The sequence below is a fragment of the Poromitra crassiceps genome, assembly GCF_964638095.1.
Source record: "Poromitra crassiceps genome assembly, chromosome: 20".
NCBI classification, from domain to species: domain Eukaryota; kingdom Metazoa; phylum Chordata; class Actinopteri; order Beryciformes; family Melamphaidae; genus Poromitra; species Poromitra crassiceps.
This window is the reverse complement of record NC_139637.1, coordinates 23315058-23332499: the sequence shown is the minus strand read 5'-3', so window position 1 is coordinate 23332499 and position 17442 is coordinate 23315058. Positions and strand designations below refer to the sequence as shown.

General features: G+C 43.6%; 2 protein-coding genes across 2 annotated transcripts in view; one reads left to right on the top strand and one right to left on the bottom strand.

Annotated features, from left to right (window-relative positions):
* The window catches only part of spryd3 (SPRY domain containing 3), a gene marked incomplete at its 5' end in the record, with an annotated part of 72479 nt that extends 69937 nt beyond the window's left edge, over positions 1-2542 (bottom strand). Inside the window, 2 exons of the mRNA XM_083656843.1 lie at positions 798-873; positions 2421-2542. Coding sequence (XP_083512969.1) covers positions 798-873; positions 2421-2542 — 198 coding nt within the window. The remainder of the gene's footprint in view (positions 1-797; positions 874-2420) is intronic.
* An 8556-nt stretch (positions 2543-11098) lies between these two features.
* Positions 11099-16495, top strand: igfbp6b (insulin-like growth factor binding protein 6b). The gene is made up of 4 exons (XM_083656847.1): positions 11099-11675; positions 12700-12734; positions 13745-13864; positions 16348-16495. The coding sequence occupies exons 1-4, from the start codon at positions 11336-11338 to the stop codon at positions 16462-16464; spliced, it is 612 nt and encodes a 203-aa protein (XP_083512973.1). The 5' UTR covers positions 11099-11335; the 3' UTR covers positions 16465-16495.
* The last annotated feature ends 947 nt before the right edge of the window (positions 16496-17442 follow it).

Genomic DNA, 17442 nt, shown 5'->3' with positions numbered 1-17442 from the left:
TAAATAATACACCACAACGCTCTGCTCAGCCCCTAATTTATGACCGGACTCTTGCAGGCTTTCCTGTGCTAAATCACCCAGACACTTTTTTCCCCCTCAAAGTCTGCTGTACGTATGCAGAGAAGCCGTCGGACTGGCCTGATACAGAGGGGCGCATCAACACTGCTAAATACATGTCCAATATTCTCTCTCCTGCTGCCAGTCTGTCTGCCTGCCCCCAAAACACTGTGTGTTAGATGAATCTCTGCGCTCGCTGGGAGATACCACCTAACCCACACCCCTATCCCTCATTTCCAACCCAGCAAGGACATTTTTGAGGTAGTGGTTTTTGCACTGGTGAACTGGGACTGCGGGGGGCTCTCGGAATTTAATATGAAGTTTAGAAAATTGTCAGCAACGGGATTCCAGGGGATAAAATTGCTGGATGGATGGAAAAGCAATCTTGGGCACAACCAGGGACGATGGTATGTGGGAAGCCTATCATATTGTGCATAATCCCCCCCCCCAACATTTCAAAATGAGTGATTGTCCAAGGACCAATCGTCCCTTTATTTTCAAAAGACTATTATTTTTGGATGCGTGGTAAACAGAAAAGGGGGGAAAGTGAACAATGTTAGGTAGAGACAGTAGTTTTCAGCAATCATGTTAACTAATGAGGCACAAGAAATCTTGGAGAGCTTATTGCCAAGTCTTGCACCCCCCCGAAAGAACTCAATCAGAAACTCAGTTACAGCAGCAACCATGTCAGACTTGTGGTGGCAGTGTCAAAAGAGGCATCACTATCAAATGCGTCTTACCTCAAAGTAGCAATTTCCCTTTGATAAAGGATGGGGAGCCACATAGCAACCCACTTCGTCAGAGTTCCCTTGGTAACTAAAAAGAAGAAATTGCAGGTTAAGAATAGGCCACTTTCGAATAGGTCTAACTGCTGTATTCACAATCAGAAACACATATGAAAGCTCTGAGAGAAAATAAAGAAAAAGACATTTAATCATTCAATCAAAGACTTGAATCAAAAAATTATCAGGCTAAAAAAAACATATTATAAACAAGACAAAGGACAAAAAGGTGTAGCCATTGTTGATGATTGTAAGTGTTGTTGTAGAATGGAATTTGGATCAATAACGTTCCTCTCCCGAATAACCAAAAGCATCTCAAGCCAAAATGAGACCGGTGACCAGAGAAAACCAGTTGTGACAACAGTTGTGACAACATCAAAATAACAATTAAAGCCAGGAGTCAAGAAGGTTGTCTCACAGAAATGTATGAGGCAAATGGAACTTACATTTTCTCCATCAATAAGAACATCTAAACTGATTTAGAACAGCTACTCAACCACACAGTGAGAATCAGGGATATCAAATAAGACGCAAAAAAAGATTGGCCATTATTGTTTCTTAAACGTATGGTGTGTCCCACATCTCTATGGTGCTACTGGTAAGGCTAGCATATAGTTTAAGAAAATTGTGGATGGTGGATATTCGTGTGACTTCAGTGGTTCAGTATCAAAAAGCTGAATCAAATACCAACATAACAACAGCAAGAGTGCAATCACTATAACAAAAATGTATAGAGGCCTCTGAGGTTTCCAAGAGTCAAACCAATCTTAATTACAGAGAGGCTTATTTTCCAGTAAGGGTAGCCTAGATTTTTTGGGGGGCGAATGCCTTTCATCTTTTGCTGACCGGGAAACAAACCTCCGTTGACAATCCTTGAGATTTTAATTGTTTCAATCGGTGGGTCTGAAGGAAAGTCACAGAACTGTTTGGGTTATTAGTGGGGGATGATGATGATGGTAGAACCAAATAAATGCACGCACACATCGTGCCCGGCTAGCCGCCCGTCAGCCCTCTCTCCCACCTCTGTCATGAGTCTGCTCCCACACAATGACATGCACACTGCCCCCAGGCCAGAACACACAGCTTTTGGAAAAACAGACTCGGTCGAGGGGTACAAAGAAACCAGTACATTCTCCTCATAGGGCAAAGACCACCTGATTTGTGCTGACGCAGTGAGCTAATAACATGCTCCAGGATATTTTCTACAGCATTAGCCTTCTGTGCCCTTTCCTTTTCATGAAGGCAAAGAAACACATTGCCCATTGCTGATAAATGTACAATTTGATTCTAAAAAAAAGGAAAACCCCTTTCAAAGTACATCGCAAACTGTCCATTTTGCTGCAACTCGACAGTGCTGCTTAATCCAGGACCTTACTTCCTGGAACTCTTGAGAGTAAAAACCAATACCAATTATGCTAGAAGTGTTATTTGATAATGCACTACTCTCTTACAATCAAGCTGACAAAGACACATACAATAAAGCTGCAATGTGGAAAAGTCATGAGATATACATCATAGTCATCTCTTCACTTCAGTTGTGCCTGCTGCCTATCCAGACATACTTCCGAAGAGGCTGCTCACCTGAGAGTGTCCCCATCCTTCAGCAGCCGCATGTATCTCTCCTGTGCTGGGCGCACTTCCCCCATCTCCCGGATTCGACGCCTCCAATTCAGGTACCTGTGGTGCAGGTTGATGTCATCCATCTAAATTAAGACAATTTAAAGTAGGGAAAAAATGGGTACTTGGTTTGTAAAGTTCCGCAGACTGTGCGATGCTTCCTGCCCAAAACGGCCCCAAGTCGTGGCGTCTGCAATCACTGTATGTACTCTACTGCACAGACTATTCTAGATGGTTTTGTTGATGTTGTTGATCTGTACATATTTGTACAGTATACATTCTCTAGTCTAGTACATAAGGGTCATAATAGTACATAAAGTACATAATGCTAACATTGCTACGTCAATCCATGTTGTGATCATGAGTTGTGTGGTGAGACCACACATCATCACGTTCTGTACTGTATATGGTACCATCCGTGCACACATTCTGCACATAATGGTGTTTAGCCTACAAATTGACTCTGTAGATTGTTTACTCTGTTTATTGACTCTGTCAAGTCAATACATTGTTGTATATAATATCTTACAATGCATCTTCACACAGACACTAGCATTTTGTTTATATCAATATGACACAAACATTTCCACATCATGTTTATATTATCATTCATTTTTCTCTTGAATATGACTTTCAATTCTATTGCTATTATTTTATATACCCCGAGAGTATTCAATAATAACGTTTTTAGCCTTAATAGCCTTTTTCTCATACTTTCATACATTCTACTTAACATGTCCTGATGCTGCAGTTATCATTTGCATGTTTAAATAACCTCCACGTGGCCCATTGTTCATATTATTCATCTTGATTATTCTTTGCTATATCCTAATGGCTGCTGGAAGACCCGCTGTCACCACCGGGATGCTTTAAATTTAGCGTTAATCTCAGGATAATCCATGCCCACTCCACACATTTGTGTTATAATGATTGTATTTGGTTGTATTTATCTAAGGCTACTGTCGATTTGACGTTCAGTTGAGTGAATGCAAACACGTCAAAACCTTTCCAACGTTACAAAATAATGTGCCCCATTTTCTCTATTGCAAAATGCAGCTGGAGCCTTTTGTTACCAAACTCACCTGAATGAATCATTCTTAATGCGAAGCCTAGTGTCAAAACAGAGTGAAAATGTTGTGCAACCACGGGGGGAGGTGGGCGTGCCAGTGTTTACATTTATCAAACTCAAGTCAAGGCAGCTTTAGCTAGCAACTGACAGCCAGCCTCCTTGCTAACGACAAAGCTACCTAATTAGCTATAGCATGACTTGCTAGACAGCTAACGACCGCCCGTCTATCTAACGCTAAATCACTTGTATTTGGATAACGTTTCAGTAATGAAAAAAGTATCTGTTCGCAAGTCATGACATGTGAACAGTCTAATTTAGTCGCAAAGCTAGACGGTTTAGCATCATTAGCGTTAGCAGCGGCTAATACGTTAGCTTGTTTACTTACACAGCTGTGGCTCAGTGGTTAGCTTGAGCAAGACTGGATGGTGTTAGGCGAATACACTGTAAGTAACATTATAGATAACTTAAACGCTTACCTGTTGTCTAGGCGGCTACGAAGACAGTATTCACTTTTGTTCATCAGCTATCCATACACATAAAACTTTGGAAACTGGAGTTCGGCGCTTCCTAGTGACATCACGCCGATGACTTCAATAGCCAATCACAGGTAGTCTTGAGAAATGGTGACAAGCATTTGGCCAATCCCATCGCTCGACCCTTGTGTGTGTGTGTGTGTGTGTGTGTGTGTGTGTGTGTGTGTGTGTGTGTGTGTGTGTGTGTGTGTGTGTGTGTGTGTGTGTGTGTGTGTGTGTGTGTGTGTGTGTGTGTGTGTGTGTGTGTGTGTGTGTGTGTGTGTGTGCGTGCGTGCGTGTGTGCGTGTGTGCGTGTGTGTGTGTGTGTGTGTGTGCGTGTGTGTCCAAAGTTACTTACAGTTCTCTCTCATCTGAGGATTCATGCAAAAAAAAGCAGCTATAGCCTATCACTTGGTTCTATAACTGGGAACCCTCTGCCCACAACAACCCGCATTGGGGACCAACTCATACTTCAAGAAACTGTCTGGTGAGCTAACATTGTATTTTATAATATTAGACCATTACTATTACTATTATTACGCTCTTGAGCTGTCCCCAAAAGGCAGCCGAGAAGGCAGGTGGTCAGCAGGAGTGTGGAAGGGACTACCCCACAGGCCACAGACAGTGTAGGAATTTAGGCAGGGGTAAGGGCAAAAATGCCCCCAAGAAATCTCAGAATGCCCCTAAAAACCATCATCCAGGGTCAAAAATTCCCCCAATATTTTGATAATTTCATTTTCATTCAATTCATTTAATTTCCATCTCTGACACACACTCAGCACCTGCAAGCTGGTTGCCAGAAGACGACGATGAAGAACACACTCACACAAACAGCGTTGTTTCCACTACGCTTTAGCAACTTTATGCACTAATTACTATTTTTTAAAGTGCCCCCAACATTTTGTAAATGCCTCCAGTTTTTTAGACAGTGGGGGCAAAAGTTGCCCCCAAAATATTTTTTTAATTTCCTACACTGGCCACAGAGTTTCTCTGGACTCTGCTGGCTTTGGGAAAGGGGCCCGAGGACAGCCAGCACAGATACAGCAGCAGTCTGTGCCAGTTGGGATAGACCTGAGATGGGGAGGCAGAGAGAGAAGAAGGGAGACTGAGCAAGACACGGTGTGTGTGGAGGACTGGACTGGAGGAGGAAAAACGAATACTCGAGGGGAGTGTGGAAAAAGAGAGCCCCCGTTGGTCTGGCGTGTCTCTTGGAACATTCTCCTGACAGGACATGTGTGGAAACAGACTAGCCGGCGGCCGGGCTGCTGCTGTAGCTCGCGAGCTGATGGGAACACAAGACGGCAGGTGACTTCTCCGCTCCTTGCCAAGATTAATCACCCCTAATCAGAACACCAGGCTGCTGACGGCCAGGCGGATTTTGGGCTTGTGGGGCGCTGGATGCTAGCAAGCATGTCTGTGTGCACTGCGCTCTAGTGTCAAGCCTGTACAGTAGTAGCAGGTGACCCAGTGGCACAGAAACACATACGGTACAAAGCCACTAGAGATGGTAACGGTGCACAAAATTCACAGTTTGGTTTCGATACATACAGGGCCCTTTCTGGACATTCTGGGGCCCCTATGCGACATCTTTACAGCGGGGGCCCCCCTAAACCGCTGTCATAATACCATGGATGTTTTATAAGATGTCTTCCATGGTGGTTACCAGGGCCATAGCCAGGGTTTTCGGAATTAGTGGTCGCAGTGTTTCCCACAGGATTTTGCGAGACTGTGGTGGGTGGACGGACCTCGGACGTTCTAGGGGGGTCCGGGGGCATGCCCCCCCCCCGCCCGGAAGAACTTTAAAATGTGTACATTTTAAAGTAAAATGCATCAATCTGCCAGAAGTGCGCCACCAGATCGAATCTGGTGCGCTTTGAGAGCAGAATTAAGAAGCTAGAGACCTACGAAGAACTCTGTGCTCTTCTAAACAATTTTAGGCTCTAGTAAACGATTGAATCAAACACATTGGTGTATATGAATGGGTGATGACCTCATGACCTTGAAAAAGACTGGTTTTGAGTTTGCCAATGTGTGTATTGAACCTAAATCCTCGTGCCTAAACGGTTCAACGGTACAGAGAGGCTAAAAGCGCACTGACTCAGTGCGCTATTTAGCCTCTCTGGTGTCTGGACATAGTCCCTGGAGCGAAATATCCAAAGACCAGAGAGGCTAAAAGCGCTCACAAATATGTGTATTGTTACACCCCTAAAACCCACACATACACACAGCAGCACCCATGTGCACGCCTACAAATGCACTTTTTGTGTGTGCCAGGTAGCGTGTGTATGTGGGTGTCTCAGAGGGTCAGAAAACACCCTTATTTTGGAGGTGGCAAGCTAGCTCAACATCTAAATTCTGTTTAATTCTGAAACATGAAATTCCTATTTGTCGTCAGTGTCATAATGTCATAGTGTCATAATGTTCATGTTGTAAATGTATATTTTTCTCTGTCCTCACAGAAGCTGCGGCAGCAATGCATTGTTGTCAGATAACATGGAGACAGAGGGATCGCAGATAAGAGTGGAATTCCTCACTAGTCTACCTGACGTCGACCTCTGCTGATGCTCCTCATGGGTAGATCGTTTACCTCACGTTTAAGTTCTCTTTTTACAAATACTATTACGTACATCAACCTAAACATTGACCCTTGCCGTGTGGTATGATGCTGGAAAACCATCATGTGTAGTAGGATATCATTAGTTAATTGCACAAGCCGACAGAGAAGTGTTTCACTCGAGTAGAACTGCTGCTACCTCAGTCAACCTTTACTCAAGTCAGTAAAAAATAGTTGTAATGAAAATGATTCAAATAAAAGTAAATGACTAGCTCGCTAAAAGCACTTTCATTTGACTATTAGCATGTAAAAGGTAGCCTATAACTTACTCAGACAAAGCAAAGGGTAAGAGTAAACACTTTTGTTCAGCAAAGGAGAAGTAAATGTAGACTTTGAAAAATCTAAAATTTAGGCAGTGTTGGTGGTAACTCATTACAAAAGTAACATATTACACGTAATATATTATTTTTAGCAGTAACTCAGTAATGTAACTTATTACCAATAGGATTTCAGTAATATTATACCAGTTACTGTGTCAAGTAACACAGGTTACAAATTGAGTTATTTTTTAATTTTTTTATCAAAGCACATAAAGATACAATCATTTCCTAATCAAATTGTGTTTTTATGCAACCACTATAGATGACAATAAGAAAGGAAAGGGATAACATTTGGAATTTTGGACCGTTTACACTGACTTCAAGACAGTTTAAATTATTTTTCGGGAGGGGTCCGGGGCAGCGATGTTATTCTGCTGCTGCTGTTATTTTTCGTGAAAGTAATGCAAAAGTAGTGTAATAAGTAACGAGTTGCTCTACACAGACAGTGATATTGTAAAATAATGTATTACTTTCAAATGAAAGTAACTAGTAATATGTAGTATATTACATTTTCAAAATAACTAAGCCCAACACTGAATTTAGGTTTACACAATCTACACAAGTATTAGTAACTCGAGTAGTGGTAAAGATCCTTTTCACTTATGTGTTGTAACACAATAGTACTGCAGTGATAATAACACAGCATTGATAGAAACCCCCCCCAAAACAATGCATTGATGTCTACTCTAAAAGAACGACGCCTGGCATGTTGAGGTTTGAGTATTTATTTTTGATCATCTTGAGTAACCTACTGTATATCGATTACAATACCTGACATTATTCGTCTTAATAAGTACTTGCTGAGTGCTACGTTACACCGACTAACTGTGGAGGGTTGTGGGCAGAGAGTTCCGATCCTCACAGGGATCTTTTGAAGATGGCGGCGCCCGTGTAGACAGAGAATCTGAAGCGGTTGAGTGGAGAGATGGATTGCATTATTAGCAGTTTGGCTCGGGCTGGTCTGATGTGCATTCCAGCGAAAGCAAAGTCCTCCTAATTATCCAGTTGATGCCTCTCTTCCAATTCAAACAACTGGTCAGCAAGAACCTCCACTACCCTCATCTTTCAAAATGTGATGTGTGCCCCATATCTTCTCTGTTTCGGCTTATACGTTGATAGCTGGCTGAATTGAAATCAAGACAGTGGCACGTTTTTGTGAAGCTGCCAATGTGTTGGATGTTTGTGTTTTTTTTATGTTTTTGTTTGTTGTTTGTTTTTTTACATTTACATTTTACATAGACTCTGTCTAGGATGGCTAGTTTTTAATGTATTAACTCTTGTGTGGAGGCACTGTAATAAATGACCGATGAAGCAGTAATTATTTGATCTGGAAAAGGCTCAGTAAAAAACCTCAATGGTTCGAGTTTCCCCCCCAAAAAAATGAAGTGCACGATTGTAAGTGCAGAGTGCACGATGATATATAAGCTAGTGACATCTCGGGCTTACGATTTGATTTGTTATGCACCCAGTTAATTACTTCAACATTGCGCTTTTGATAGATGTCGTGAAGTTCGTCGGGTTGTTGCAGCTTTATAATTGCAAACGCATGATGAGGCGGTCCCTGTAAGTGTGGCAAAAAAGACGTGATGTTGAAGAAGTTATCTCAGGTGTGGGAAGCCATTGTAGTACCGGCTCTAGAATGATACATCTTTGTCGTAGAAAAGGAATGCATCTGAAAAAAGAATTCAGCTTTATTTCCTTCACAATCTCACACAGATGAATCCGAGCGAGACAAATCTCAAGGCGGCTATATGCAACATGACATTGCACGCAGTGCCGTTGGAGGCTCCTATACAATCGCAATTGTTACCATGGTAAATATTCCAGAAAGATCTGACTCTGAAATCCTGTACAGGCTGTGCACAGTGGAGAGAAAGTGTCAATAGCTATGTTGAACATAACTGTAAGGCTGGCTTTACACGGTGAAACTTGCACGCAACTTTAGTTGCATGAAACTTAGGTGAAACCAAGTTGCAAATGAATTGCATGGTATAAATCCTTCTGCAACTCACTTGAAACTTCTGTGAAACTCAGCCGCAACAGTTGCAAAGCGCTCAACTTTGTGGAACTAGTTTCATGCAACAGCCAATCAAAATGCTGAGAACCAGTCAGCTGATCACATAGGCTCTGGCTGTCTGAATCAGTGCGCAGTCTCAGAAGACATCTATATGTCAATATCCATTTATAGTCATAGCGCCCCCTACTGGCAACACAGAAAGTGGTTTGTAACTCGGCCGGACATGGTCCCACGCGCACCAAAATCCACATGTTTGATGAGCATCCCAGCCTGAAGACATCTAGTTGACCATTTGGAGTTATCGGCAGAGCGCCCCCTACTGGCCACACAGGAAGTTGGAGTAACTCCATTGTAGATTGTCCAATCTGCTCCAAACTTGTCATGCATGATAAGTGTCCATGCCTCAAGCCATCTATGTGTCAATATCCATTTATAGTCATAGCGCCCCCTACTGGCAACACAGAAAGTGGGTTGTAACTTGGCCCTACATGCTCACACGTGCACCAAACTTCACATGTTTGATGAGCATCCCAGCCTGAAGACATCTAGATGACCATTTGGAGTTATAGGCAGAGCGCCCCCTACTGGCCACACAGGAAGTTGGAGTAACTTTATTGTAGATTGTCCAATCTGCTCCAAACGTGTCATGCATAAGTGTCCATGCCTGTAGACATCTATTATGTCAATATCCATTTATAGTCATAGCGCCCCCTACTGGCAACACAGAAAGTGGTTTGTAACTCGCCCCTACATGCTCACACGCGCACCAAACTTCACATGTTTGATGACCATCCCAGCCGGAACACATCTACATGACAATTTGGAGTGATAGGCAGATCGCCCCCTACTGGCCAGACAGAAAGCGGTTTGTAACTCGGCCGTACATGGTCACACCCGCAACGAACTTCAGATGTTTGATTAGCATCCCAGAGCAATGAATGTATTCTGATCCATGCGGAGCCAGGATCTACATGGGTTAAAAATAATAATATTAACATGTTGTGAAGTATAGTGATCACATAACTGTTCAATGCTATGCTATATATGTTTTAATGATAATCAGTTATCTATATATGAAGCTACAATTTCATACTGTTGTCACAAGGTGGCAACAACGAGCTATTTATTTATTTATTTTCCTTGAATCAATCAATAAATTTGAGAAAAATAATAACAATGCACTCACCGGAGGCTCATTGGATCAAGCTCCTTGAAAAGAGTGTGAAACAATCCACTGGTACGTCTTTTAAGTAGCCAGTCCTTCACCCACATACGTTTAACTTTTTTTTCATGTTGTGTTTTTTCCTCCTCCTCCTCCAACATATCCATGAGTATTAATGCACTAATAGCTCTCTTCCTATTCTCGGGGCCCGGGACAGCCATATTTTATCTAACAAAGTAGCTAGCTAGCTAGCCAACCAGCCAGCCAGTGCCAGAAGAAAAACCGATACAACACCTCCGAGTCCGAATTGATATTTTCCAGCGAGAAAACGATATGAAATACGATACAAAGATGCAGAATGACAATTCTCACTTGAAAAAACAAGAAAACCATACAATAGATGAAAAATGACCAATCTAGCTAGCTAGTTTTGCTGGAAGAAACTGCCAAGTTGCACGAGACTTGATTATTTTTTAATTGCTTTGTGTAACTGTGAAGTTGCATGGAAATTGGGTTGCATGCAACTTGCAACCTGCAACTAGTTGCGTGCAAGTTTCACCGTGTAAAGCCAGCCTAAGGAGGACGAGATGTATGTGTTGGTATATGACAGGAAGGGGTGGGGAGATTTTGATAATTTCTAAAAGGGAACATAATCCACCCCCCACTTGCTCTCTCCCTCCCTGCCACCTCCCTCTCTCTCTCTCCCTCTCTCTCTCTCTGTCTCTCTCTCTCTCTCTCTCTCTCTCTGAGTCCCAGCCCCTGAAGGTGTCATAACTGTGCTCTCTCTCCCCCTCTCTCTCTCTCTCTCCCCCTCTCCCTCTCTCTCTCTCCCTCTCTCTCTCTCTCTCTCTCTCTCACTCACTCACTCACTCAGTCACTCTCTATCACCGCCTTTCAGATCTTTAAAAGCTGGTGCTTTGCTGTGTGTCTCTCTCGATCTCCATTTGTCTCCTCTGGCACTGCAGGGGGACTCAACCGGCAAAGCACCAAAGGGAAAGCTATAGAAACGGGGGAAGAAGAAGAAGACTGAGGAGAGAGAGGGAGAGAAAAGGGAGAGAGAGAGTGTGTGTGAGAGAGAGAGAGAGAGAGAGAGAGGGAGAGAGAGAGAGATATATACATCCAGAAATAGCATCAGCCACATTTAACTGACAGAGTGTTTGGAGAACCTGAGACCTGGACCACAAAATGCCTCTCCTTTCTAACTTAACAGGCGTTGTTGTTTTGTTGCTGATTGCCCACTGCGGATCGTGGACCGGGGCGAACCGCCTGGGCCCCTTCAAGGTCTGTCCCTCCTGCAGGGACCCGCTGGGGGCAGGTCGGCCCCCCAGGGACCACAACGCGGCCGGCAGCACGTCAGTGTTGGCCCAGGGAGAGCCCTGTGGCGTGTATACCCTGAGCTGTGCCAAGGGGCTCCGCTGCGTGCCCCCACCCAGGGAACACAGCCCCCTCCAGGCTCTGTTGCAGGGAAGGGGCTTTTGCACCAAGCACAGCAGGACCAGTCCCACCGAGAGGCCCCACCCCACAGGTAAGGAGATAGACACACACGCACGCACGTGCATGTACGCACACACACACACACACATATACTGTATGCATGGCATGCACGTACGCACGCGCACACCCACACACACACACATGCATAGACACTACAGGTAGGCTTGACATGTCCAGTGGTTGTATTCAGGATGCTGTGTGATGCTGTGCCCGTTAGCCACTACTGTCGGTTTATCTCCTCTCTTCCTGCTGTGGGATTAGCATGTGAACGCTGTCTCAGTCAGCGACACGAGAAAAGAGCAGTTATGTGTGTGACGTTTCAGACTGGATGCATTTTGTGCACCAGAGATGAATTTGCAAACCTCTAGCATCCAGTGCTGCTCTGCAGTGCCTCCGGTGTCATTGTGGTAAAAAAAAATGTAATTTGAGGGGGTCTGGTGTAAAGGACTGTGGTTTGTTAGGCAGAAATAATGGCAAATAATAATAATAATAATAATAATAATAATAATAATAACACAAGTTGATTGTTTTTCCTAAATGTATTCAAGGAGCCATTATAGGTCTTTAGCTGCTACAAAAGTGTGTAAATAAAGGTGTATGCACATAGCATCTATAGGACAAGTCAATGACAAGTGTGTCTTCATCCATTTTAGCGACAGGTTGCATGACTGCGATATTATCCGATAAATGAGCGTTTCTTGGGATAATTCACAATGAATGTGGAACTGTCACAGTGTCACCTACATCCTGATCAAGCTGCGTTTTATTGCAATGGTCTCCATCTACTGTTCAAAGTGAGATACTGCGATTCCCTGGTCTGAACAGGAAATATACTGGTGGAAATTAGAGGTCTCTCGTTGAACGACCATTCCCAATTAGAGTTCATCTGGACGATCGCTTGGTAATGTCTTGCGCAAAGGGATATAACTAATTCGAAAAACAAAATGCTATTATGTCGCTAATACATGTTGTGACATTTACATAATGGTTTGATGTTGCTGGCTATGATGCTCTATAATGTAACATTCTCATGCCAATGTGTCGTTTGCTCCCAGGTCCCCATCCCTCGCACAGTGGTGAAATAGAAAAAGTAAGTTGAACCCCCTTTATGTTACACTTCTTAATGAATGGAGACTTAGCTAGAAGATGCTAATTATATGAAGCTGTAGAGAGCATCTTATATAATAAGATATTCATGCAGATCCTCTGTGGTGGAAATGGGTATATATATATATATATATATATATATATATATATATATATATATAGCTGCATTATAGAGAGTTAGTAGTGTAGCTCCTGTGGTGTCTGGGGTGTTGCAGCAGCATGTATATATACTGCTCTGAGACCATGCATTGTGGCGCATGATGTGTGTGCTGCTATGCGGCAGAACTAATTGAGCATGATGTGAATCAGGAAAGTTTCGAGTCGGCCACAGTCGCCTCGGATTTTTCACTTTGTGAGCTGAGCCTGCAGCATTTGAACTGCTCCAGCTCGCTCCACATGTGTGGCATTATAAGAACGGCAATCATAATCACTGTGATTTTCCTGATTATCATCATAATTGTTTAATTTCACTTGGTGTGACACCAAGAAAGCACAGTCAGTCACTTCAAACCAGTGACCTGAAAAGACAAAGCCTTGTGTAACAATATGGTTATATAATATCATTATAATATGTGACATCTGATATTATATATATATATATATATATATATATATATATATATATATATATATATATATATATATATATATATAGGCAGAAATAATAATAATAATAATAATAATAATAATAATAATAATAATAATAATAATAATAATAATAATAACACAAGTTGATTATATATATATATATATTTTTATATATATATATATATATATGCTTCTGGCTGTGATGCTGCATCACTGTAGCTAATCCTTTGTGATTTACATTGACGCATGTTGTGACCGAAGAGGATTTCTTCCAACACTATCACCTGAGGGGGGGGGGGGGTGTGGAGCAGCTTGGTACTGCAACTGTATCATGTAGATGAAGATGACTCCTCTCTCTCTGCCTCTGGTGGTCTCTGAAGTCACATCTTGAGTTGTTGTTTGCAGGCGCCGTGCCGTAAGCTGCTCAATAGCGTCCTGAGGGGTCTGGAGCTGACGATCTTCCAGTCTGACCGTGACATCTATATACCCAACTGTGACACTCGTGGGTTCTACAGGAAAAAGCAGGTATGTTGGTCACGTGAAGCAAAATGGGAGGCCTCTTGTGGGTGAATGCATGCAGTGTGTGGACCTCACATTGTGTCATCTGTTATATAGCCTACTGGAAATTTCATGGACCCAGTAATGTTGTTGCCTATGAGTTTTTATGATTAACATGTCATCTTTAGGCTTAGCAGGTGACATTAAGCGTGGTTGCTCAGAGTTGCATGTTAATGAGTTAAGTACAAAGAAGTCCATATTTGCTTCTAATTAACTTATAATTGTGATCTAAGAGTCTAAGTCCATATTTGTGATGTCCAGAAATGTACCTATTACCATGGTGCAGTCATGCAACCTTTCCTCATTAGCATCATTTGCACAAATTATGTAAAAAAAAATGTTTTCAAATTCAGGAAATGGCTATATTTTTTTTAACTTTTAGTCACCTTAGAAGGAAATCCATCTCTTACCATAACCAAATCATGCAACCTTTCTTCATTAGCATAATTTGCATACCGGTAGTCTAACTTATGTAATACTTAGGCCGAAACCAGGAAATGGCTATATTTTTGCTTTTGGTCCATTTAGAAAGGTGATCTTAGAGTCTAAGTTTATGTTTGGATGTCCAGAAATTAATCTCTTGCCATAACTAAGTCATGTCAACAACTAAGTCAACATTTCCTCATTAGCATAATATAGATCAATCCATCCATACATGTTCAACTGCTTCTCTGGAGTCGGGTCATGAAGGTAGCAGACCCAGCAGGGGACCCCAAACATTCCTTTGCCTGTGGCCACATTAGTCAACTCTGACTGGGGGATCCCAAGGCATCCCCTGGCCAGCGTAGAGATGTAGTCGGTCCTTGGTCTGCCCCGTGGCCTTTTCCCCAGCTGGACGTGCCCCAGCAAACCTCCCTGTGGAGGTGACCAGGAGGCATCTTCACTAGATGCCAGAACCACCCCAACCTTCTCCTTTCTATGCGAAGGAGCAGCGACTGTCTCACGGGCGACCGAGCTTCTCTCCCTAAGGGAGATGTCAGCCACCCTCCTGACGAAACCCATTTCGTCCGCTTGTATCTGCGATCTTGTTCTTTCGGTCATGACCCCATCATTCATGACCATAGGTGAGGGTTGGGATGAAGGTCGCCCCGTATATCGAGAGCTTTGCCTTCTGGCTCAGCTCTCTTTTCGTCACAACGGTGCGGTAAAGCGAACGCAATGCCGCTCTCACTTCTCCGATTCTCCGGGCCATCTCTTGCTCCATCATTCCCTCGCTCGAGCACAAGAACCCGAGATACTTGAACTCGCTCACTTGGGGGCGAAGGACTCACTCCGAGTGTCCCGTTCTTACTGTATACAGCTTTGATGGATCGCCGGTTCCCCTTCCTGAGGCGCCAGACGGTTTGCTTTGGCGTTGACCTGCTTCTCCGAACTCCTCCCACACCCGCTGCTTTGCTTTCGCCATGGCTGAGGTTGCTTTCTTTCTGGCCCGTCTGTACCCTGCAACTGTTTCCTGAGTCTCCCGGGATAACATAGCATGGAAGGCCTCCTTCTTCAATCGGACAACTTCCCTGACCACCGGTGTCCACCAGCATGTTTGAGGTTTGCCGCCCCCTTGAGGCACCAATAACCTTGAAACCAGAGTTCCCAGCCGCAGCTTCAGCAATGGAAGCTTTGATCATTCACCACTCTGGTTCAATGTCCCCAACCTTTACAGGGATGCCAGGAAAATTATGCTAATGAAGAAAGGTTGCATGATTTAGTTATGGCAAGAGATGAATTTCTGGACATCAAAACATAGACTTAGACTCTAAGATCATTCTTTCTAATTTGAGTAAAAGTTATAGCAATTTCCTGATTTTTACCAAATTTTTACGTAATTTATGTGAATTATGCTACTGAGGAAAGGTCGCAAGACTGCACCGTGGTAATAGATGAATTCATGGACATCACAAACATGGACTTAGGCGCTTACAGTAGATCACCTTTCTAAGTTAGCTAGAAGCAAAATGATAGGCATTTCCTGTTTTTTGGCGATGAATTAGGTCATTATGCTAAACATTCAACATGCAACTCTTAGCAACCAAGCTGTTACACCTGCAGATGACATTTTAACCTTAAAAGTTCATAGGAGACAACATTACTAGGTTTCCTATAGACCATATAGGGGTTTCAAATGTGTATTTTGGTGCACCGACTCTGTGCTACAGTGTGTGTCTCTGCCGAGCTGTGTGCCACTGCAGCTTTCGTCTCAGTGCATCCAGAGATCTGTCCATGACTTCTCTCTCTCTCTCTCTGAGCCTCTCAGCTGTGGGCTCAGAGAATCAGTACTGCGCTATGATGACATGTCATTTTCTCTCTCTCCCTCTAAATCTCTCTCTCTCTCTCTCCACCCTTCTCACTCCCCCCCCCCCCCCCCCACACTCTCTTATTCTCTCCCTCCTCTCTCTCTTATCCTCCCCCTCTCCTAAATCCCTCTCATTGTATCACTGTCTCTTCATCGCGCACAGTGCCGCTCCTCCAAGGGGATGCAGCGTGGCCATTGTTGGTGCGTGGATGAGCTTGGCATGGCCGTGCCCGCCGCGCGCGCCGGCGAAGACGGTACTTTACCGTGCGACGGGGAGTGAGGGAGGGATGACTCGGTACCCGTTCGCTCTGAGACCGGAGGAGGAGGAGGAGGAGGAGGAGGAGGAGGAGGAGGAGGAGGAGGAGGAGCACAGGGAGAGGGGGTGGCTTTAGCTTGTGCTAGACACTGCCTGGACAGGAGGTAGCAGGGATTAACCACTTCCTATGGAAATCACACCACAATCAATGTCCTCTCTAGAACCAAGACACATACATAACACACACACACACACACACACACACACACAGACAGAGAGAGAGACACACACACACGCGCACACACACACACACACACACACACACACACACACACACACACACACCAGAGATGGGGACTTGGGACTTGGACTTGAGTCGCACTTAAGTCTCACTCACAGTGACTTGAGACATGACTTGAGACTTGTCCTGAAAGACTTGAGACTTGACTTGGACTTGAGTTTTGGGACTTGTGAACAATCTTTATTCTTCTTTATTTTTTTGGTGCATTAACATTAAGGAAATGTCTACTAATGTCATCTCTAATCATTGCTGCTACTGTATTCTAATAGATAAAGGAGTGAGGATAATACAGTACATGCTTTGAATTCCTTAGTTTTAGCTATGCGGTGTTCTAAGCAGATAGCATCCAGCAGATGATAGAACACTCATCCATAATAGGGACTTGAGACTTGACTTGGACTTGCCCCTCGAAGACTTGAGACTTGACTTGGACTTGTGACCAAAGACTTGAGACTTGACTTGGACTTGCAAAAAATGACTTGTGAGCATCTCTGACACACACACACACACACACACACACACACACACACACACACACACACACACACACACACACACACACACACACACACACACACACACACAGTACAGTACAGTAGCAACAATAGCATCTGCCTGAATGTTCAACAGTTGCAGCAACGTTGTCTGCATCGTCCAGTGACATGCTGTGTGCTCACATTGAATGCTCTGTGAAACTGCCT

Excerpts from the sequence above, each read along its gene's own strand:
- igfbp6b (XM_083656847.1), top strand. The coding sequence starts at position 11,336 with ATGCCTCTCCTTTCTAACTTAACAGGCGTTGTTGTTTTGTTGCTGATT. Across the intron at positions 11,676-12,699 it reads CGAGAGGCCCCACCCCACAG|GTCCCCATCCCTCGCACAGT; the intron begins GTAAGGAGATAG and ends GTTTGCTCCCAG. Across the intron at positions 12,735-13,744 it reads ACAGTGGTGAAATAGAAAAA|GCGCCGTGCCGTAAGCTGCT; the intron begins GTAAGTTGAACC and ends TGTTGTTTGCAG.